Source organism: Aristolochia californica, unplaced genomic scaffold (genome assembly GCF_029961685.1).
Source record: "Aristolochia californica isolate CCGP_79_NKW_82.1479 unplaced genomic scaffold, dmAriCali1.0.hap1 SCAF_12, whole genome shotgun sequence".
In the NCBI taxonomy this organism is placed as follows: Eukaryota; Viridiplantae; Streptophyta; class Magnoliopsida; order Piperales; family Aristolochiaceae; genus Aristolochia; species Aristolochia californica.
This window is the reverse complement of record NW_027181793.1, coordinates 4,625,943-4,649,391: the sequence shown is the minus strand read 5'-3', so window position 1 is coordinate 4,649,391 and position 23,449 is coordinate 4,625,943. Positions and strand designations below refer to the sequence as shown.

Genomic DNA, 23,449 nt, shown 5'->3' with positions numbered 1-23,449 from the left:
TACCTTTTATGAGATCTTAAATTCTAAATGGTATCAGAGCAAGGAGTTTAGGATCCCTCTTGATGACGTTATTATGAATCTGTTCAAGAAGTTGTAAAAGAAGGAGTTCAGTCATGAAGAGATAAGTTCATTCTCTTCTTATTTACATTTTGTTTCCTTTCCTTATTTACATACTCCTCTTTACTGTTTTTCTACTTCTTGAATTTTGAATCACATCAAGTCAAGATAAATCTCTATATGTTGTGAAGATTTATTTTTATGACTAAATTGATGTTATAATCTTGATCTTCTTGTAAATCAATTACAAGTGTGATCAAGATCATTTGCTATTTGCGTCTTATTAAGATTGATGAGTGAGATTCAATTACCTTTATGTAACTTGGATCAATCTCATTTGAGGTAGAATTCCAGTACATGTTGTTGTAATTTCTCCTACTTAATGTTGATCATGGGTTTTTATTATGTTGTTGGATGCCCATTATAAGTTTGGTGAAATTCCAGCAGTCATTTACCTTTTGTACTTTCTTTTGAACTTCAACAATTGAATTTTTTTTAAGTTGAAATATCCCATGAGCTGAAGATAAATTTCTTTCAAGTATCTTGATTTGCCTTTAAATCTTCTCTAAATATTTTTTTTCTATCTCTCGGTTTGTGTTGGAGTTTGGATTAAGGCCTAATATATTGCATGTACCTTCTTCTCTTTGTTTTTAAGAATACAAGAAGAATTGAGTGATGGCTGGATTTTATTCTCACTTGCTAAAGCCACAAATTTGTTGATAATTTGGTGCTAGCTCTCATGAAATAAATTGGTTCTTGTTCTCCTGTTTGGTGACTAATTTGGTCCACGGGTTCTTCAAATTACATTGAGTAATTGTTATTTGAAGAAGGCCCCTTCCCTTGACCTCCACATTTGACTTGCCTCATCATGAAGAGTGGACACAACAGTAATAAGAGTGATATACTCCATATTACTACGATTCCACTAAGAGGTCCCTCCAATTACATGAGCTAGTCACAATCGGTTTGGAGAGTTCTTATTACTCGTGACCTCTTAAGCCACGGTATTAAATTTCCTACTCCGATTGATGAAGAAGATGAGACCTACACAAAGTGGGTTAAAAATGATAACATGGTGATAAGTTGGCTCGTCAATAGCATAGAAGAGCATGTGGCCAACAATGTAGTCCACTTGGAAACCGCCAAGGACATATGGGACACTTGTGCTAAGCTTTACTCAAGTACTACTTCATTACAAAAAGTATATGATGTCTTACAAAATATGCTGCATATGAAACATGGAGATAATATTCACGAATTTTTGGCCTGGTTTCGAGGCCTTCTCAAAGAATGGAAAATAACTCAGCCATACTCCACTGATATTTCCATTCAAGAATGACAACGAGAAGCTTTGGCAGCAGCCATTTGCTGATCGAATATTAAACCTTACCTTGAGATTGCAAAAACTCAGCTTCTAAGTTCTTCCGCTCTTCCATCCTTTGATGACATTAGTGCTACATTACTTTGGATACCTGATCCATCCCCTCCTTCTCCTATTGATGCCCCATCGGCGATGTTCTCCGGCAATTGGGGTACATCTTCATCATACCGAGGACAGGGCAGAAATATGAGAGGGAGTTGAACTATGAGAGGGGCTGAAAATAGAGGTGGTCGAACGGGTCCGAATAATTCTCGTACTGAGCCTCAACTTTGCACTTACTGTGGTGGTCGAAACCACCTTATGGCAAGATGTTGGAAACTTCATGGCAAGCCTGATTGGGCCACATCTTACCCAGTCTCTATTAGCATTGAGAAACATGAAGATAAGGCTGAATCATCCTCTGGAAATGTGACTCTTCCTGCTGAAGACTATGTTGCATTTTCGAAAATGAAGTCCTTCATAGAATCCTCTATTTTGTCATCGTCTACTGCTGCTACTACTATTGCCTCAGGTATGCTTTCTTTCTCTTCTTCCTCTTCCTTTTGGATCATTGACTCCAGGACCTCCAAACATCTATCAGGTAACAAACACTTTTGCAGTCCTTATCTCCTTGATATCCTCAGAAATTCGTTACTATTGCTAATGGTACCCAAACCAAGGTCCTTGGCAAAGGTTCCTCTTCTCTTACCTCATCTATTCCCCTTCAAGATGTTTTGTTTGTCCCTCAATTTCCTTTAAATTTTCTCTCGGTTAGTCAATTAACCAAACAATTAAATTGCTCTATCACCTTCTCACCGTCTTCTTGTGTATTTCAGGATCTCACTACAAAGCAGGTGATTGGTGGCAGCCATGAAAAGGGGGGTTTCTACTACTTCACTCTTCCACCATTAGCTGCTTTATCATCCACTACATCTGAGGCCCAACTTTCACACAACCAACTTGGTCATCCATCTACCCCTTCATTTCGTTCTTTGCTTCCATCCTTAAAAGAACTTTCTCCTCGTCTTACAACTACAAGTACTACTCCTTTTGAGCTAATACATTTTGATGTATGGGGACCTTTATGTGTCTCAAATATTTTCCAAGTTAAATATTTTGTCATTTTTGTTGATGATTTTACCCCAGTGACTTGGTTATATTTATTTAAAGTGCGTTCATAAATTCTTCCTTTGTTTAAAAATTTTCATGCTATGGTCTTGACACAATTTGGGAAGAAAATTCAAATCCTTAGATCTAATAATGCTAAGGAGTACATGTCTAATGAATTCAAATCATTTTGTGAGAGTAGTGGGTTTATTCATCAAACATCATGTGCCTATAGTACTCAACAAAATGGTGTTGATGAAAGGAATCCATGAAGGTACCGTATTTCTATTGGCCTCATGCTATACTTACAACATGCTTTCTTATTAATAGGTTACCTTCATCAGTTCTTCATCATAAAACTCCTTACTCTATGTTATTTAATGGTAAAGATCCTTTTCTCTTCCTTTGAAAGTGTTTGGATGTACGTGTTTTGTTCATGTTACATCCCCACATAAAAATAAACTTGATCTTCGGTCTATGAGGTGCATTTTTTTGGGGCACTCTCGCACCCAGAAAGGTTATGTCTTTTACAATCCTACCCTTTAGAGGATGCTTATCTCTAGGGATGTGACTTTCTTTGAGGACACCTCCTTCTACTCCTTCCATGATGCTCCTTCAGGATGGACTTGTCCTTCTATCACTCCTTGTCTGCTTGTGCCTTTCAATCTTGAAGTTAACCCAACCCCTGATGCACTGGCCGTACCTTCACCTATGGTGTTGTCGGATCCACCAGAGGTAAGTCCTCCTCCTATGTATGGGCCTGAATTTGGTACTCGGCCTATTGCTTTAAGAAAGGAACATCGTTCTTGTACTACTTCACATCCTTTCTCAAATTTTATGTCTCACCATCGCTTGTCTTCCGAGTGTTTTCAGTTCCTTGCATCTCTTTCTTCTACTTACATTCCACAGTCGTATCAGGAGGCTCTGAGTCATCTAGGATGGAAGGCGGCTCTGGATGAAGAAATGCACGCCTTATATGAAAATCAAACCTGGTCCTTAACATCACTCCCAAAAGGTAAAAGACCGGTTGGTTGTAGATGGTTTTTTTTGGAAAAAAACATAATCTGGATGGATCGGTTGCTCATTTTAAAGCTCGACTCGTTGCTAAGGGCTATACGCAGTGCTATGGGTTAGATTATGAGGAGACCTTTTCTCCTGTTGCAAAATTGAATTCGGTATACATCATCTTATCAATTGTTGCTAACTCATCATGGCTCGTCTATCAATTTGACGTTAAAAATGCTTTTTTAAATGGTGATATAAGTGAAGAAATTTATATGGTTCAACCACCTGGTTATGTAGTTGAGGGGGAGTCAGTATGCCGACATCTCTATATGGGCTTAAGCAGTCCCCTCGGTCTTGGTTTGATAAATTTAGTCAAGCACTTCTACGGTTTGGTTTTCATCGGTGCTCGGTTGATCATTCCGTATATTATAAAGATACTGTCAAAGGGAAAATATTATTGGCCGTATATGTGGTTGATATTATCTTAACCAATGATGATGCTCTTTGCATACAAGAGGTGAAACAAATGATATGTCAGGAATTCAAGACTAAAGATCTTGGTATGCTTAAATATTTTTTGGGTATAGAAGTTCTTCAATCCAAACATGGGGGATAATATTGTCTCAAAAGAAATATGTCTTGGATCTCTTTGAAGAAACATGAATGAAAGGTTGTAGACCAGTCGACACACCTATGAATACAAATGTAAAATTATGTGCCATAAATGAAGAAGATATTGATATTGGCAAATATCAAAGACTCGTGGGAAAACTGATTTATCTTACGGTAACTAGGCCAAACATATCATATGTTGTAAGTATAGTGAGTCAATTCATGTACAAACCACTAATTACCCACTAGAAGGCTTTAGAGAGAATATTATGTTACCTAAAAGGAGCTCCAGGATGAGGATTGATGTATAAAAAACATGGTCACTTCAACATAGAAGGCTTCTCAGAAGCAGATTGGGCTGGATCACCTGATGATAGAAAATCTATATCAGGATATTGTACTCTAGTTGGAGGAAACTTGGTTACATGGAAAAGTAAGAAGCAAAATGTGGTTGCAAGATCTAGCGCCGAAGCAGAATACAGAGCTATGGCCCATACAGTTAGTGAACTTTTATGGGTTAGGACCCTTCTTACCAAATTAGGTTTTTATAAAAAAGGTCCATGGGTCTACATTGTGATAATCAAGCAGCCATTCATATTACTTCAAATCCAGTTTTTTCATGAAAGAACTAAACATATTGAGGTGGATTCTCATTTTATACAGGAGAATTTTCAAGCAGGAATAATCTTTCTCAAACATGTGTCCTCTCAAGAGCAAGTAGTTGATATTCTCACAAAACCCGTTACATCTAAAATCCTATCTTTTATTTGTAGCAAGTTGGGTATTTATGATGTCTTTTCTCCTCCAGCTTGAGGGGGAGTGTTGGAAGATAGGCTCAAGCCCACAAGCTCAAGGCAAGAAAGTCACACGTCAAAGGAGTTGCACATGTGTGAAATATGATACTTCACTTAAATATGGCATAGAGGTGTAAATATGTTTTCTTTTTATGTCTTTTATTTCATGAAGTTGTAGCCCTAAGGGCATTGTAAAGACTATAAATAAAGGCATTGGGTAAGAGGTAGAGCATTGAAGCACTCTCCTCTCTTTCCACAAATTCGTCCAGCCCTCATTTTCACTTTGATGCAAACCTCTTCTCCCTTAATCCAAACTCTCTCCTTCCACGTCCTTCTTCTTCTCTTCTCCTTCTCTCTTCTTCTTCTTCTTCCTCTTTAATCTAAAGTTCCTTTCATGAGACCCTAAATTCTATAGCAGCAAGTTGTAGTTGTTCTTCTGAACGACTTGAGAGGGCAGCAACAAATTTGTTCAACGGACCGGGCTTGTGTTCCACTGTAAAATTGAACCCCATTAATTTGCTAATCCAGTGCTATTGGGGAGAAGTTGATATGCGTTGGTCCAACAAAAACTTCAAACTGTAGTGGTTAGTGTGGATGATAAAAAATCTGCCCCACAAGTAAGGTCTCCAATGGCGGACGGCCTTCGCTAAGCCAATGAGTTCTCTTTCATAGGCCAGTAACTTATGATGGTGGAGTGCTAGTTGACGGCTGAAATAGGCTATTGGGTTCTGAGATTGTTGGAGCATCGCCCCAATACCGCCTCCAAACGCATCACAGTCTTTCACAAATACAGCTACAAAATTAGGTAACTGGAGTATCGGCGCAGAGGCCAAGGTTTGCTTGAGAGACTGGAATGATTGTTCAGTGGCGTCATTCTAGTGGAAGACCTTTAGGCGAAGCAGGTTGGATAAAGGAGCTGCTAGTGGCGCATAATTGTGGATGAACTATCTATAGTAACCAACTAAGCCCAAAAATTCCCTTAATGCTGAAATGTTTCTTGGTGGTGGCTAATGAATGATAGCTTCAATTTTACCCGGGTCCACTGTGACCCCAATTGCTGTAATAACGTTACCTAGATAGGCCACCTGACTTCGACCAAATGAGCACTCTGAACATTTTAAGTATAGATGATGAGTCTGAATAAGTTGGAATACCAGATGCAGGTCTGTTAAATGTTGAGTCCAGGACTTGCTGAAGATCAAAATATCATCAAAGAAAAATAAAACAAATTTTTTGAGATAGGCATGAAATACCTCATTCATTAAGGCCTGAAATGTTGAAGGGGCATTGGAGAGACCGAAGGGCATGACGATGAACTCAAAGTGACCATAGTGAGTACGGAAAGTGGTCTTCTCTATATTAGGAGGGAACATTCTGACTTGTTGATACCCCGAGCATAATTCCAACTTTGTGAATAATTTTGCCCCATGCAGTTCATCTAATAACTCATCCACAACTGGTATAGGGAACTTGTCCTTAATGGTCATAGCATTTAATTCCCGGTAGTCCATGCAGAATCTCCAAGTATTGTCATGTTTCTTCACCAATAGAACTGGAGAGGAGAAAGGGCACGTACTCAGTCTAATGAGGCCTTGTTCTAACATCAGTGTGCATTGCCGTTCAATTTCATCCTTTTGAAGGTGGGGGTATCTATATGGTCTCACAACCACCACTTCGGAGCCAGCCTTCAAATGAATTCGCTGGTCATAGTGTCTCACTGGTTGTAGTGATATGTTCCTAAACGAGGTCTGAAAACTCATCCAATAGGATATCTAAAGTGCTCTCTGTGGGGTGCTGCTGTTGCAGTCCATGTAAATGGGTTGTAAACTCAGTTTGACGCCCTTGTAATGTAATCCTTTCATTTTAAAATTCAAAGCTCATGGTCAAGGCTGCGAAATCCCACATGATTGGGCCCAACGTCTGGAGCCACTTGATGCCCAAACCATATCAAATCTTGCTAGTGGAATGATAAAAAATTCCGTCAAAAATTTGTGACCAGCAATAGTAAACTTGACTGCCTTGCTGACTCCATAACTCGGAACCTTTTCCCCATTGGCAACCAAGACTGAAGCGACTGGCCGAGATTGAATTGGAAGTTGTAAATACTGGGCTGCTGTGAAGCTCAAAAAATTATGAGTGCTTCCTAAGTCCACAAGACTTAAGGGTGGATGATCACTGACTAAGGCACAGACTTGCATTGTTTCGGTGGTTTGGAGTCTTGTGATTGTGTGTAATGAATTAGCAGGCTCTTCAGCGTCTAGTTGTTCTATTTCTGGTTCTACAGGTTCCTCATCTTCAATTTCTAACCAGAAGAGTTTCTTACATTGATGCCCGAATGTGTACTGCTCATCACAATTGTAACATAACCCCTTTGCTCTATGTTCTTCCATTTCAGCTCTTTTTAATTTTTGGATGAACGCTGGAGTGGTTGAAGGATTTTTAGGGGTTGGAAGATTAGGGGAAGCAGCACTACTTCTCCATGGTGGTGCTGTGGAGGACACGCCCGAGGTGTTTTTTCCCCCTTGCCACATTGGTCTTCGTGTTTGAATTTTTTGTTTGGCCTCCAATGCTCTTGCTAAATTCATGGCTCTGACCAAGTCCAAAGGTGCAAGGAGTTCCACCTCTAATCGTAGTGCCTCAATTAAGCCTGTCATGAACAAACTGTCATGCTGGTCAACTCGTACCATCTTGCTAGCTCGTGCTAATTTTTCTTGAAATTGTTTTTGGTACTGTGCCACACTTCCAGTTTGTCTTGAGAGTACTAAATCGCCCAAAGGGTTGCTTTGAGAGGGTGGACCAAAAGGAATGGTGCAAAATTACATAAATTCCTCCCAATCTAGACCAGGATGTTCCAATTCGAGTTGATGGCCCCACAGTTGCGCTTCATCAAGCATGTGGAAGGCGGCCAACCCAACTTTGTCTATTTCAGCCGTTCTTTGATTCAAATTTTTTTTCACAACGTTACAACAAAATTAAAGGGTCCTCTGACTTATTAAAGACATGAAAGTCTAGTTTAGTGTACCTTGGGATTACCCCACTGCCTGGACTGAAACTTCCCCCATATCTAGTGTGCTCTGTGCATCCAGCCTGATGTGTACCTTGTCCATTCAAAGGTGCCTTTTCCCCCTCTCTCGGTGTTGGTGTCCTTCCTCAAATCATCTCATATACCAGATTCATGACCACCTCTACTTGTTGAGATACTTCTTGAGAGACTCGACTATCCAACAGTGCTGCTAATCGGCCCTCAGTCTCTTCCTGTATGGCGTTAACCATTTCCATGAACCTTGCCAACAATTCCTCCTGGCTTGAAGACTCCCCGATACTTACCTACTCTGATACCAAAGTGTTATGGTTCTTGACCATAGACCTCGTCACTCGACAAAGTGAAGGATCGTCAAGGAGAGCAGGGGCTGAACCAGAGCGAACAGTCTTGCTTGGTGACCTATATTGCCGAGAATGGATAGAATGAAGCAATTCGTGGAGAGAAGAAGTCAGGCTCATCGAAGGGTGACCTGAACCTTGGGTTCGTCAAGGAGAACGCCGATCCTAGGTTCATTAGAGGAGAACGCTGATCCTGATTTGGGTAATATTCGACTTGCCTTCTTCCCTTCCGTCAGCCCTCTTAAAGGCTAATCATGCCAAGGACCCGATTTAGTGTTTTAAAAATATTGTCATTGCTGGGTTACATGCTACCACATACTGAATTAAAGTAAACATACGAATCCTAAGTTACTTGGATGATCCTCTGAGTCACCAACTCACCCGCGTCGCTTGTGGATGACTCGTTCGGTAATCGAGTCCATAACACTTATCTTAGAGAGTTAGAGTTGGAATGTAATTAGGATAGAAAGGCTACTTGTATAAGGACTCTACGTCTTCATCTACTATAAATAGAGCTGTTGTAATTCGGAATACATCAAGTTACACATCTCATTCTCGAGTTACTCTCTCTCTCTCTCTCTCTCTCTCTCTCTCTCTTTGCTTGGCATCACATCTCTTTTCTCTTTTATTTTTTCTTCTCTTTACCCGGGAGCTCTTCTTCCCTTTTTTTTCTTTTTCTTTCTTCTATCTCTTGCTCGGAATTATGGAAAAGGCATCCTAAATTCAACATGGTATCAGAGCATTATATTTAGGATCCCTCGTCAAAGGAATGCTCTAAAGAAGTGATGCTCAACACCACTCGAAGAAGGCTATTTTTTGAAGGAAGAACACAAGCCGAGGAATAAATGTTCAATTTTTTTTATTTTCATGTTACTGGTTTCTGAATTTAGAAAATGATTTAAGGATGAGTATGTGAATTCTTTCATCTTATTATATTATGGATATGCACGTCTCTCTATCTAGAAGGAGCTATTAAAACAGTTTTGTTGGTTTGGAAATTCTATTTACCGAGACCAGTCCATGATTAGATTGTTGGAATTTTTTTCCATGAGATAAGAGTTCCCTGATATAGAAGATTTTTATTGAGTCTCTTATGAGTGGTATTAGAAAAAAAATCAGAATAATAATTTAGCATCTATGCTAAAATTCCCCATACATCGAGTTGTTTAAAGAGTACTACTTGGTGTTATTATTAGAATTTTTTGAAGAAGGGCCTATCATGGCTGAAGAGAATATGAATATCAAAGGTGATATACTGAGAATCACCACCATACCCTTATGTGGGGTATCAAATTTTATGACTTGGTCCACATCGGTTAGGAGGTTCCTTATAACAAAAGACCTACTTGGTCACCTCACCACCCGAGGACCACCTATTGATGAAGATGATATTTTTTTTTATAACAAATGGTTGAAAAATTATACTTTGGTTATTAGTTGGCTAACCAATAGCATGAAAGAACATGTCTCCAACAATGTTATTCATCTTGACACTACTAAACAAATTTGGGAGACATGTGCTAAACTATACTCTTGCCCGGATACTCTACATAAACCATATGATATTCTCCAAAGAATGTTGAATACTAAACAAGGAGAAAATATCCATGAGTACTTGGCCCGCTTTAGAGGTTTTCTTCAAGAGTGGAAATTAGCTCAGCCTTCAACCACAAATATTTCTATCCAAGACAAATAGAAGGAAGCCTTAATTACTGCTATTTATCTTGCAAATGTTAAAACCCATCTTGAGATTGCCAAAAGTCAACTTTTGAGTGCTTCTGCTATCCTCAAGTTTGATGATGTATGTGCAACACTACTTCGTAATCTAGACATTTCTTCCTCCACTACTGAAGTATCATCCACAATGTATTCCGATCATAGAGGATCATCATCTGACTGCGGTCGAGGCAAAGGTAAAGGTTATAGAGGAGGTAGAGGAAGAGGTGGAAGGATTGGTGTTGGCAGAGCAGAGGGAAAAGAATGTACTCGTTGTAAAACATTTGGCCACACTATAGATCATTGCTATTACAAGGCATGCACTTATTATGGACAATATGGCCATGATAAAGAAATATGCTATAAAGCCAATGGACAGTCAGAATTGACAAGGCTAATCAAGCCTTTATAAGTGTACAAAAGAAGAAAAGCAACACAAAAAAAATTTACTGATGAAGAGAATGAACTATTTTAGAAAATGAAGACAATGTTGGGTTCTTCTCCTAGTTCCTCCGTAACTACTACTGCCACTATTGCTTCAGGTATGCTATCTGCCTCATCTTCATCCTAGATAATTGACTCAGGAGCCTCCGAGCATCTTACAGGTAACAAAAAGTTATTACATTCTCTATCTCCGAGTCTTTCACACAAATTTGTTACCATAGGTGACGGTTCTCAATCCAAAGTCCAAGGGAAAGGTTCCACTTCTATCATACCCATCACTTCCGCTCACTAATATTCTTTTTGTTCCTACTTTCCCTTTGAATCTATTATCTGTTAGTCAGCTGAAAAAATATTTTAATTGCTCTGCTACCTTTTCACCCACTTCAAGTTTCTTTCAGGATCTTATAACGAAGCAGGTGATTAGTAGAGGTCATGAACACGGGGGGCTTTTCTACTTGGACGTGCCAAAAATAAATATGGTTTCTACCACAGAAAATTAGACATGTTTATGGCAGAATCGGTTGGGACATCCATCTACACAGTCGCTTCATTATATGTTTCCTTCTCTTCAAGTAAGGTCAGAATTTCATTGTGAGGTTTGTCAATTGAGTAAACATCAAAGGAGTACATACTCTCCTTGTTCAGAAGTCAAAAGTGTTACTCCATTTTCTTTAATTCATAATGAAGTTTGGGAGCCCTTGAGTGTCTCCAACATTTCTCAAGAAAAATATTTTATTACATTTATTGATGATTTCACTCGCACAACTTGTTTGTTTATATTTATGGAGCGTTTTGATATACCATTCATTTTTAAGTCATTTAATACTATGGTAGTCACACAATTTGGTCATAAAATAAAAATTCTCTGGTCTGATAATACCAAAGAATATGTTTCCAAAGACCTTGACTCTTTTTTTTTAGAAAATGGCATTATCCATTAGACATCATGCACCTACACTCCTCAACAAAACAGTGTAGCCGAACTAAAAAATCATCATATTCTTGAGGTAGCTCGAGGGTTATTATATGGCATGAAAGTTCCATGCTTTTATTGGCCTCATGCAGTCCTTACGGCTTGCTTTCTTATAAATCGTCTACCATCTACCGTTCTTGGTAATAAATCTCCTTACTCTAGATTATTACCAAATGATGATCCGTTTTCACTACCTTTGAAAGTCTACGAATGTCATTGTTTTGTTCATAATTCATTGCCTAGACATAGGACACTTGATCCTAAATCTACCAAATGTATATTTTTGGGATAATCTCGCACTCAAAAGGGTTATGTTTGTTATAGTCCTACTTTTCAACGTTTATTATTGTCTAGGGATGTAACATTTTTTGAAGACTCCTCATTTTTTTCTGATAGTGCTCCTCCTGGTCTGTCCTCAGTACCAGGTTACCCTCGACCGGTTGTGCCTCGTTATACAGAGATTACTCAACCACCATATCAAGTGGCTGACACCACGCCTGCCGAGTTAACAGATCCAATAGAGGTAAGTCCTTCATCACCAGTTATATTTAGCCCTCAATATGATACTCGTCCAATTGCTATAACGAAAGAACCTAGATCATGAACTAGACCTTCTACTTCTCATCCCATTTCAAATTTAGTGTCGTCTCATCATTGCCTCTCACCTTTATGTTGTCAGTTTCTTTCTTCTATTTCCTCCATATCTATTCCACAGTCCTATGAGGAGGCTCTACAACATCCAGGGTGGAAGGCAGCAATGGATGAAGAAATGAAGGCCCTTAATGACAATCATACATGGTCACTGGTTCCTCTTCCCACAGGTAAAAGACCCGTTGGTTGCAAGTAGGTTTATACTATCAAACATAATCCGGATGGGTCAATGGCACGACCAAAGGCTTGATTGGTTGCCAAAGGTTATACTCAGTGCTATGGAATTGATTATGAAGAAATTTTCTCTCCAGTGGCAAAAATGAACTTGGTATGTGTATTAATATCTCTGGCGGCCAATTCATCATGGCCGATATATCAACTTGATGTGAAAAATACATTTCTTAATGGTGATATTAAAGAAGAAATTTACATGCAACAACCACTTGGGTATGTGGTTGAGGGGGAGTCAGTATGCCACCTAAAAAAATCTTTATATGGTCTAAAGCAGTCCCCTCGGGCATGGTTTGAGAAATTTAGTCAAGCCGTTATACAGGCTGGCTTTCACAGATACTCTTGAGATCACTCAGTATTTATTGAAAATACACCGAGAGGTAAGGTTATTCTGGCTGTATTTTTTGATGATATTATTTTAACTGGGAGTGGTTTCGAGGGCATCCAGAAAACAAAGGAGAAAATATGTGAAAAATTCAAGTTGAAGGATCTTGGACTACTCAAATATTTTTTGGGTATTTAAGTTTTACAATTTAGATATGGGATTGTGCTATCCCAAAGGAAGTATGCCCTTGATGTACTAGAGGAGACAAAAATGATGGGATGCAAACCAGTAGACACTCCTATGGACTCAAATACAAAATTATGTGGAGGCACTGGAGAAGATGTAGATATTGGGAAATATCAAAGACTAGTGGGATGACTTATTTACCTGTGTCTAACAAGGCCAGATATTTCATATGCAGTAAGTGTGGTAAGTCAACACATGCACAAGCCACAAATTAGTCATTGGCAAACACTTGAAAGAATACTACGATATCTGAAAGGAGCTCCAGAAGGGGGCTTCTCTATAAAAACCATGGTCACGTCAACATCGAAGGATTCTCAGATGCAGACAGGACAGGATCCCCAGATGACAGAAAATCTTTTTCGAGATTTTATACGATGGTTGGAGGGAATTTGGTTACATGGAAAAGCAAGAAGCAAAATGTAGTACCACGGTCTAGTGCAGAAGCAGAATACAGAGCCATGGCACACACTGTAATTGAACTCATATGGATAAGATCTCTTCTCACTGAATTGGGATTCTACAAAGAAGCTTCAATAGATCTATATTGTGACAATCAAGCAACAATACACATTACATCAAATCCAGTATTCCATGAAAGAACAAAGCATATTGAAGTAGATTGCCATTTTATACAAGAAAAGTTCCAAGCTGGTTTCTTATCTCTGAAGCATATATCATCACAATGTCAAGTTGCAGATATTCTCACCAAGCCGGTCACTCACAAGATTATGTCTACCATATGCAGCAAGCTGGGAATTTTATATGTCTTCTCACCCCTAGCTTGAGGGGGAGTGTTACAATGTGGGACCCACCATGGTGATCAAGCTGGTGGGACCCACATTGAGGACATGGGACACCAAGAAGAGTCTTCACCCAAGCATGCATGAGTTAAGGAATTAAGAAACATAAGCTGAAATGAGTTAGAAGACTTGAAGATCAAGTGACACCCACAAATATCTTACGAGCTGTCAACCTTATTAAGATGAGCTGGAAGATCATGAGGGACCCACAAGGATAAAGCCACGAGCTAGTCTCCTCCCTTATATTCACGTGAATGAAGAAAGAGTTCTAGTTCAACTCATATTAGTCTTCTAGTAGATTGGTTTGAATAAACTTATCTTAGAGAGTTAGAGTTGGAATGTAATTAGGATTGAAAGGCTACTTGTATAGGACTCTACCTCTTCCTCTACTATAAATAGAGTGTTGTAATTCAGAATACATCAAGTTGCACATCTCATTCTCAAGTTACTCTCTCTCTCTTTTTCTCTTTGCTTGGCGTCACCTCTCTTTTCTCTTTTATTTTTTCTTCTCTCTATCCGAGAGCTCTTCTTCCCTTTCTTCTTTTTTCTTTCTTCTTTCTCTTGCTCGAAATTATGGAAAAGGGATCCTTAATTCAACAGTGTCCAAGTCATCTATTAAGGTAGAGTATCAAGCCATGTCCACTGCGTGTTTGAAATTATATGGCTTCGCAGTCTCCTTGCAGAACTTGAGTTTCCATAGACCACCTCGACACTCCTTCATGATGATAACACTAGTGCTATTCAGATTGCTACCAATCCTATTTTCCATGAATGCACCAAGCACATTCAGGTTGATTGTCATTCTATTGACACCTTGGAGCGTCGAGTTATATCTCTTCCTCACATCTCTTTGGATCTCCAAGTGGCTGATATCTTCACCAAAGCCATGACTCAACACCGCCATAATTTTCTGGTTGACAAATTGTTGCTGGTTGACTTACTCGCATCAATTTGAGGGGGGATGTTACCATATTTTGGAATTTGTATTAATGTTAGTTGTTTAGATATTTACATGTATATAAGTTATATGGGTTAGATTGTAATTAAGCCCATGGGCTGTCTTGTGTAATCTAAACCTAATCTTATTTTTAAATAGAAAAGAGAAAGGAAAGAGGAGGACATTATCCTATTTTTAAGAGTCTCATTTTTGGTTGTTCCGTCAGGCATCTTTATTGATCTTTTCTGCACTCTCCAGCAACACTTTTGACTGGCAGGTGGTTGATTAATTGAACCAAAGTAGAAGGCGCTTCACACCAAAAAATGGGGACGAATAAATGATTCAAATAAAATATTTCATACCATATCAAGAAGATGACGATTATTCTGCTCAGTAACTCCATTTTGTTGCGGTGTCGAGGGACCAGATTGCTGAGAGATGATAGCTTTGCTCTGAAGAAAGTCCTGAAACTTATTAGACATGTACTCGCCTCCAGAATCAGAGCATAATACCTTAATGTGGGCTGAGACTTGAATCTCAAGAAGCGCAAGTAAGCGCTTAAATAATACGAAAACTTTAGACTTAGCCCATAGGAAGTAGACCCAAGTAAAATGACTGAAGTCATCTATAAAGGTAACAAAGTACTTATTATGCGCATGACAGACAATATGAGCAATTCCCCAAACATCACTATGAATAATATTAAAATAATGTGAGGCATGATATGCATGATGAGAAAAAGGTAGAACCTTACTTTTGCCAAGTTTGCATGAAGAACAATCAAAATAAAAATCAAGAGAAAAACATGTTGTACTTCCTAATAAACCAGAAAAACATTGTACGAAGAACATCAGAGTTTAGGTGGCCTAGACGTTTATGTGACATCTTAGTGCCAGAACCAACAACATTACATGAAAAGGAAAGTAAAGGAGCATGAAGAATAATGGTAGAGAGAAAGACTTCAAGTGGAAATAGTCATCCCACTTTAGGCCCCTTCACGATCACCTTCCCTGATGATTGATCCTGCACAACACAACCAGAGCGAGAGAACTGAACATTACAATTTTGATCAACCAATTGACCAATAGAAAGAAGATTTGTGGACAAGTCAGGAGAAACAAAAACATCAGCTAAGGTAGGAGAAAGATCACCAACATCACTGATACGTAGAGAGCTGCCATCAGCAATGTTGATTTTTAGATTTCCATCATACAGTCGGACATTGGAAAGAGACACAACATTTTTAGTCATATGGTTAGAAGCTCCGGAGTCAAAATTACATGGCTGAGCAAAGACTTTATGCTTACCTGAGAGCCCCAAAGTAGAAAAAGAAGAGATGATCATCTGTTGTACCATTTCAGGGGTGAGTGTGTTCGGGTTTGTGGAGGCTACAGGAATAGGAGTCGGAGTAACTGGGACTGCAGCAGGCAATGTAGCAAAACTAGAAGTAAAACATGGAGGCATGATAAGCAGTACCCTTCTTCCTTTTAGGGCCAGTAGGAAAAGAAATGATGAAATGACCCGGTTTCTAGTTGTTACAGGACTTATTTGGGCATTCCCAAGCAAAATGACCAAAATCATTACAGTGAAAGCTCTGGACAAAACTCATGTCCTGACCCTTATCTTTCCCTTGTGCTGCATAGGCCACAATAGCAAAGGAATCAACATGGCCCTGTTACAATGTGGGACCCACCATGAGCTCGAGATGTGTCAACAAGAGTCCTCATACAAAGTGGCTCTGGTTAAGAGATAAGGAACATGTTCTGAAATTAAATAGAAGATTTGAAGATCAAGTCAGACCCACAAAGATACCACGAGCTGGTATCTTTATCTACATGAGCTGGAAGATCATGTGGGACACAAGATAAGACCAAGATCTGGCTCTCTAGCTTGATTCACGTCCTTAAAGAAGGTGTTTGTAGTTGAGTTAATTTAGTCTCTTAAATAGATAATGTAATCTTATCATAATAGGCTTATCTAAGAGAGTTCTAGTTAGAATGTAATTAGGAGTCCTAAGGTTAGTTTTACATGGACTCTATCACCTCCTCAACTATAAATAGAGGTGATTTTAACTCGGAATTATTCAAGCAAGTTACTTCTTTTTTTCTCCTCTCTTGTGTGAAGTTCTCTCTATATAATCTCTCTTATTTTCCTTCTCTTCTCTCTCTACCTGGTAGCTTTTCTCTTTTTCTATTTTTTCTGTCTATCTCCTCTTCCTCGAGGTATTATTCATGGGGTCCCAAATTCAACATGGTATCAGAGCTACCAATTTAGGATCCCCATTATGCTCTATGAAGATATGATTAAAAGTTGCTCATAGAAGACTCCTTATCAAGCAAGATTGAAGCTCGTGGGATAAATATTTATTTCTCATATTATTAAATTTATGCTACTGGTTTTTGGTATTAAGAAGTGGTTTATAGATGTCCTAAGGTATGCTTTCATCTTATGAAATTATGACAACATATGCATCTTGGATTATCTTTAATAAGAAGAGATTATCAAGGTAGTTTTTGTCGGTTTGGACAATACTGTGATCGAGACCAGTGCATATTGGATTTTTTTTTGTAAATTTGTGGCAAAATGATTCCCAGATAAAGAAGGATAATATTGAGCCTTGAGTAATTATCAATTAAAATTATTTACTTAGCTTTTATGCTAAGCATCTCCATTAACCAAGTTGGTTAAAGCCTTCCACTTGGTCATATTTTGAATACTTGATTGGAGAACTAGTTTTACTTTATTTTCCTACTATGGCTGAAGATGATATGAGTCACAAAAGTGACATACTCAGAATGATCACTATACCCTTACGGGGGGCATAAAATTTTATGAACTGGTCCACATCGGTTCGTCGATTTCTTATCACATAGGACCTAGTTGGTCATCTCACCAATCGTGGACCACATATTGATGAAGATGATATATTCTATACCAAATGGTTAAAGGAGGATACATTGGTTATTAGTTGGCTTATCAACAGTATGGAAGAATATGTCTTCCACTTGGTCATATTTTGATTACTTGATTGGAGAACAATTTTACTTGATTTACCTACTATGGCTGAAGATGATATGAGTCACAAGAGTGACATACTCAGAATCACCACTATACCCTTACGAGGGGTATAAAATTTTACGAACTGGTCCACATCGATTCATCGGTTTCTTATCACGAAGGACCTAGTTGGTCATCTCACCAACCGTGGACCACATATTGATGAAGATGATATATTCTATACCAAATGGTTAAAGGAGGATACATTGGTTATTAGTTGGCTTATCAACAGTATGGAAGAATATGTCTCCAATAATGTCATTCATTTAGAGACGGCTAAACAAATTCGGGAGACATGCACCAAGTTGTATTCAACCTCTGACAACTTACAAAGGCTATATGATATTTTACAACGGATGCTTACCACCAAACAAGGAGACAATATACATGAATATTTGGCCCACTTTTGTGGCTTTCTTCAAGAATGGAAGTTTGCCCAACCAACCTCTACAGATATCTCTGTCCAAGATAAACAAAAAGAGGCCTTGATAACTGCCATATGCCTTGCTAACATCAAACTGCATCTTGAAGTTGCTAAAACTCACCAGCTCTTCCGCGGTTCCCACTTTTGATGATGTATATGATATACTTTTTCGTATTCAGACGCTTCTCCCTCTATGACTAAAATATCCTCCTCTATGTAGTCTGGACATAAGGGGACACCATCTAACCAAGGCCGAAGCTGAGGTAGATTTTATAGAGGAGGAAGAGGAAGAGGTGGAAGGACTGGTTTTGATCGAACAGATGGGAAGGAATGCACCCATTGTAAGGGATATGGCTGCACTAGAGACACATGATTTCATATGAAAGAACACTCTATATGTGGCAGATTGAGCCACTCTCATGAAAGATGCTATAAATCTAATGAGAATAAGGCTACCCAAGCCTTAGTGAGTGATACAAAAGTAGAGCAGTCTACCACAACAACTGCAAAACATACTTTTACTGATGAAGACTATGAACTATTCCAAAAAATGAAGACCATCAAGGGGTCCTCCCCAAGTACTTCTTCATCAACCGCTGCCACCACCGCTTCATGTATGTTTTTTGCCTCCTCTTCATCCATGGTAGGTGACGTAGGAGCCCCCAAGCATCTTACAGGTCACAGACATCTACTATACTCAGTTTCTCCATGTCTTTCACATAAATTTTTTACCATTGCTGATGGTTCTCAAACTAAAGTTCAAGGGAAAGTATCCACTTCTGTTACACCATCACTTCCGCTCACTGATATCCTTTTTGTTCCTACTTTCCCTTTGAATATTTTATCGGTTAGTCAGCTGACCAAACATTTTAATTGCTCTATCACTTTCTCACCAACTTCATGTGTGTTTCAGGATCTTACAACGAAGCAGGTGATTGGTGGAGGCCGTGAACAAGGGGGGCTCTACCACCTGGATGTGCCACAAATAAATACTGCATCCATGTGCAACACTGATATGGCATAACCAGGTTGGACATCCGTCCGCCCAATCTCTTCATCATATTTTTCCTAAAGCACAGTCGAACCGTCATTATGAAGAATGTCAAATGAGTAAACATCAAAGGTCTACATACTAATCTCGTCTAGAAATTAAAAGTGTCTCTCCTTTTTCGTTAATTCATACTGATGTCTGGGGACCCCTGAGTGTCTCCAACATTTCTCAAGTAAAATACTTTATTATATTCATTGATGACTTCACTCGTACCACTAGGTTATTTTTGTTTAAAGAGTGTTCTAAAATACCATTGATATTTAAATCTTTTCATGCAATGGTACTCACTTAGTTTGGGCAAAAAATTAAAGTCCTACGGTAGGATAATGCCAAAGAATACACATCCAAAGATCTTGACTTGTTTTGTCAAAAACATGGCATTATTCATCAGACATCATGTGCCTACAACCCTCGACAAAATGGTGTAGCCGAATGGAAGAACCGTCATATTCATGAGGTACCTCGCGATTTACTATATGCCACGCAAGTTCCATACTTTTATTGGCCGCATGCAGTTCTTACCGCATGTTTCCTTATAAACCGGTTACCCTCTTCCGTTATAGATGAAGAAATGCATGCCCTTTATTAAAATTAGACATGGGCTGTAGTCCCACTTCCTTTAGATAAGAAACCCATCGATTGCAAATGGGTATTTATGATGAAACACAATCCGGATGGGTCCGTGGCTCGGTTGAAAGCTCGCGTTGTTGCTAAAGGCTATACACAATGTTATGGTATTGATTATGCAGAAAATTTCTCTCTAGTGGCTAAATTAAACTCTGTATGTTTGTTATTATCTCTGGTAGCTAACTCTTCCTAGCAGGTCTATCAACTTGATGTCATAAATTCTTTTCTAAATGGGGATATAACGGAGGAAATTTATACACAGCAACCACCTGGGTATGTGGTTGAGGGGTAGTCTGTGTGTCGACTAAAAAAATATATTTATGGTTTCAAATAGTCACCTCATGCAAGGTTTGAAAATTTTAGCCAAGCACTCATACCGGCCGAATTTCACAGATGCTCTGGAGATCACTTTGTCTTTATTAAAGGCACACCGAAGAGCAAGGTAATTCTAGTCGTATAGTTTGATGACATTATTATAACTGACAGTGATCCCGACGGCATCCAAAAGACAAAAGAAAGGATATGTACTGAACTCAAGACAATGGATCTCGGACTGCTCAAATATTTTTGGGTATTGAAGTACTACAATCCAGACATGGAATTATATTATCTCAAAGGAAGTATGTCCTTGACCTACTAGAGGAGACCAGAATGTTGGGATGTAGACCAGCAGAAATTCCTATGGACTCGAATAAAAAATTATGTGCAGGTATTGGAGAAGAAGTGGATGTTGGAAAATATCAAAGATTGGTGGGAAAACTTATTTATTTCTGCGTAACGAGGCCAGATATTTCATATGCAGTCAGTGTGGTAAGTTAATATATGCACAAACCGCACCTCAGTCATTGGCAAGCACTAGAACATATATTACGATATCTAAAAGGAGCACCAGGAAGAGGGCTCCTCTATTAAAATCATAGACACTTCAACATCGAAGGATTCTCATATGCAGACTGGGCCGGATCCCTGGATGATAGAAAATTTACTTCAGGATATTGTACGATGGTTGGAGGAAACTTCGTTACATAGAGGAGAAAGAAATAGAATGTAGTTGCAAGGTCTAGTACAGAAGCAAAGTATAGAGCCATGGTACACACGGTCAATGAACTCCTATAGATCAGATCTCTCCTAACTGAACTGGGATTTTACAAATAATCTCCTATGAATCTATATTGCGATAATCAGGTTACAATTCACATTACATCAAATCCATTCTTCCATGAGAGAACAAAGCATATAGAAATACAAGTAAAATTCACTACTGGCATCTTATCTCTTCAGTATGTATCTTCACAAAACTAGGTTGCAGACATTTTGACCAAACCAGTCACTCATAAAAATTTGTCCAACATTTGCAGCAACCTGGGCTTCTACGATGTTTTCTCACCCCCAACTTGAAGGGGAGTGTTATAATGTGGGACCCACCATGGCCCCACAAGCTAGTGGGACACACCATGAGCTCAAGAGGTGTCAACAGGAGTTCTCATACAAAGTGGCTCTAGTTAAGAGATAAGGAACATGTGCTGGAATTAAATAGAAGATTTGAAGATCAAGTTGGACCCACAAAGATACCACGAGCTGGTATCTCTATCTACATGAGTTGGAAGATCAAGTGGGATCCACAAGATAAGACCAAGAGCTAGCTCTCTAGCTTGATTCACGTCCTTAAAGAAGGTGTTTGTAGTTGAGTTAAATTAGATTCTTAAATAGATAATGTAATCTTATCATAATAGGCTTATCTTTAGTTCGAATGTAATTAGGAGTCCTAAGGTTAGTTGTACATGGACTCTATCACCTCCTCAACTATAAATAGAGGTGATTGTAACTCAGAATTATTCAAGTAAGTTACTTCTTTTTTTCTCCTCTCTTGTGTGAAGTTCTCTCTTTATAATCTCTCTTATTTTCCTTCTCTTTTCTCTCTACCCGAGTGCTTTTCTCTTTTTCTATTTTTTCTTTCTCTCTCCTGTTGCTCGAGGTATTATTCATGGAGTCTTAAATTCAACATGGTATCAGAGCTACCAATTTAGGATCCCCATTATGCTCTATGAAGATATGATTAAAAGCTGCTCATAGAAGGCTCCTTATGAAGCAAGATTGAAGCTCATGAGATAAGTATTTATTTCTCATATTATTAAATTTATGCTACTGGTTTTTGGTATTAAGAGGTGGTTTATAGATGTCCTTATGCATGTTTTCATTTTATGAAATTATGAGAATATATGCATCTTGGATTATCTTTTATTAGAAGAGATTATCAAGACATAGTCAGCCCAAAGGTTTTAAAAACCCGAAAAGTATTCTCCAATGGAAAGGCTTCCTTGTGTGAAATTAGCCATTTCATATTCCAATTGAAAACTCCGAGCCGTGCTTTTTTTTATGATAAACCTTGTGGAGGTAATTCCACATATCCGCTGCAGTTTGATAGGGCCTCAAATTAATAACTAGGTGAGGCTCAACAGAGCCGAGTATCCAGGTCATGACACAAGCATCCATGGTTTAATATTTTGACAAAGCTTTGGCCTCGCGTGGTGTTGGATCACACCCATCTATATGACCCCATAATTCTTTCCCCATGAGAAATAAACAGAACAGAAATTCCCATGCACTGTAGTTTTTACTAAAGAACCGAATAGGAGAAAAATCTAACTTGTCCATTGACAAGATGAAAGACAGCAAGCCGAGAGCAAGAGTTGTTGAAATTCAAGCCCCACAAAGATGTTTTATGAAGGCAACAAACATGCTGAAACCCTTGCTGAAAATTCCATAACTACCACTAGCCACACCCAGAACAACCACCACTAAAAGTTACCAGACCCAAGATCACCAACCTTCTGAATAGTAGAGCAATAAAGCAGCTAAACCAGAATATGTTCAACATAGAACAGCCGAACCACACCCAAAAATAATTGAGAACAGCTCCATGAATAGAACCCTGAGCTCCAAGCTCACGTTTAGCACAGAACAACTAAACCACCATGCCCAAAAAAAAATTTCAAGAATAGCTCCACGAACAGAACCTTGAGCTCCAAACTCTTATACCATGACAAAGTTTTCTAGCTGCATAGAGGCTGCTGAGAACAGCCAACGGAGTTGCTGGACAGAGCAGCAATGGCCACCAAAGAAGGCTGATGGAACAGCCAAGAACAAGAGCTCTTAGCTCTGAGTTTCCGTGGACAGAAACACTACCAAAGAAGGCTGACAGAACAGCCAAGTACAAGAGCTCCATGCTCTGAGTTTCCGTGGACAGAAAAACCACCAAAGGAGGCTGATGGAAAAGCCAAGAACAAGAGCTCCAAGCTCTGAGTTTCCCGTGAATAACGAGACACAAGAGAGGCAAGAAAAATGGGAGTGTTGCTTCCCTCTCATTCTTTTCTATTTAAACCTAGGGGTAGGTCAAGTACAAGATAGCCCATGGGCTAAATACTATACAACCCAGCCCAACTAATCTTTTTCTAATTAACCTATATACATGTAAGTATCTATACAACAAATGTTAATAATAAATCCTAACTAATATAAATTCCAAAGTATGGTAACAATATTGTCGTACGACAATTTTTGTTGAAACAAATGACTTTATACACTGTTAAGACCATGATAATGCATTTTTTAAGAACATTTGAAAAATTATTTCTAGTGAAAATACATCTC

At 38.8% G+C, this 23,449-nt stretch overlaps 1 protein-coding gene across 1 annotated transcript; it reads left to right on the top strand.

Annotated features, from left to right (window-relative positions):
• Positions 1–19,368: 19,368 nt before the first annotated feature.
• On the top strand, positions 19,369–21,300 carry LOC137946567 (uncharacterized). Its single transcript, XM_068792907.1, has 10 exons — positions 19,369–19,380; positions 19,563–19,628; positions 19,767–19,952; positions 19,995–20,071; positions 20,133–20,240; positions 20,285–20,418; positions 20,508–20,599; positions 20,776–20,856; positions 20,984–21,046; positions 21,157–21,300. Exons 1-10 carry the CDS (start codon positions 19,369–19,371, stop codon positions 21,298–21,300), a joined length of 963 nt encoding a protein of 320 aa, XP_068649008.1.
• The last annotated feature ends 2,149 nt before the right edge of the window (positions 21,301–23,449 follow it).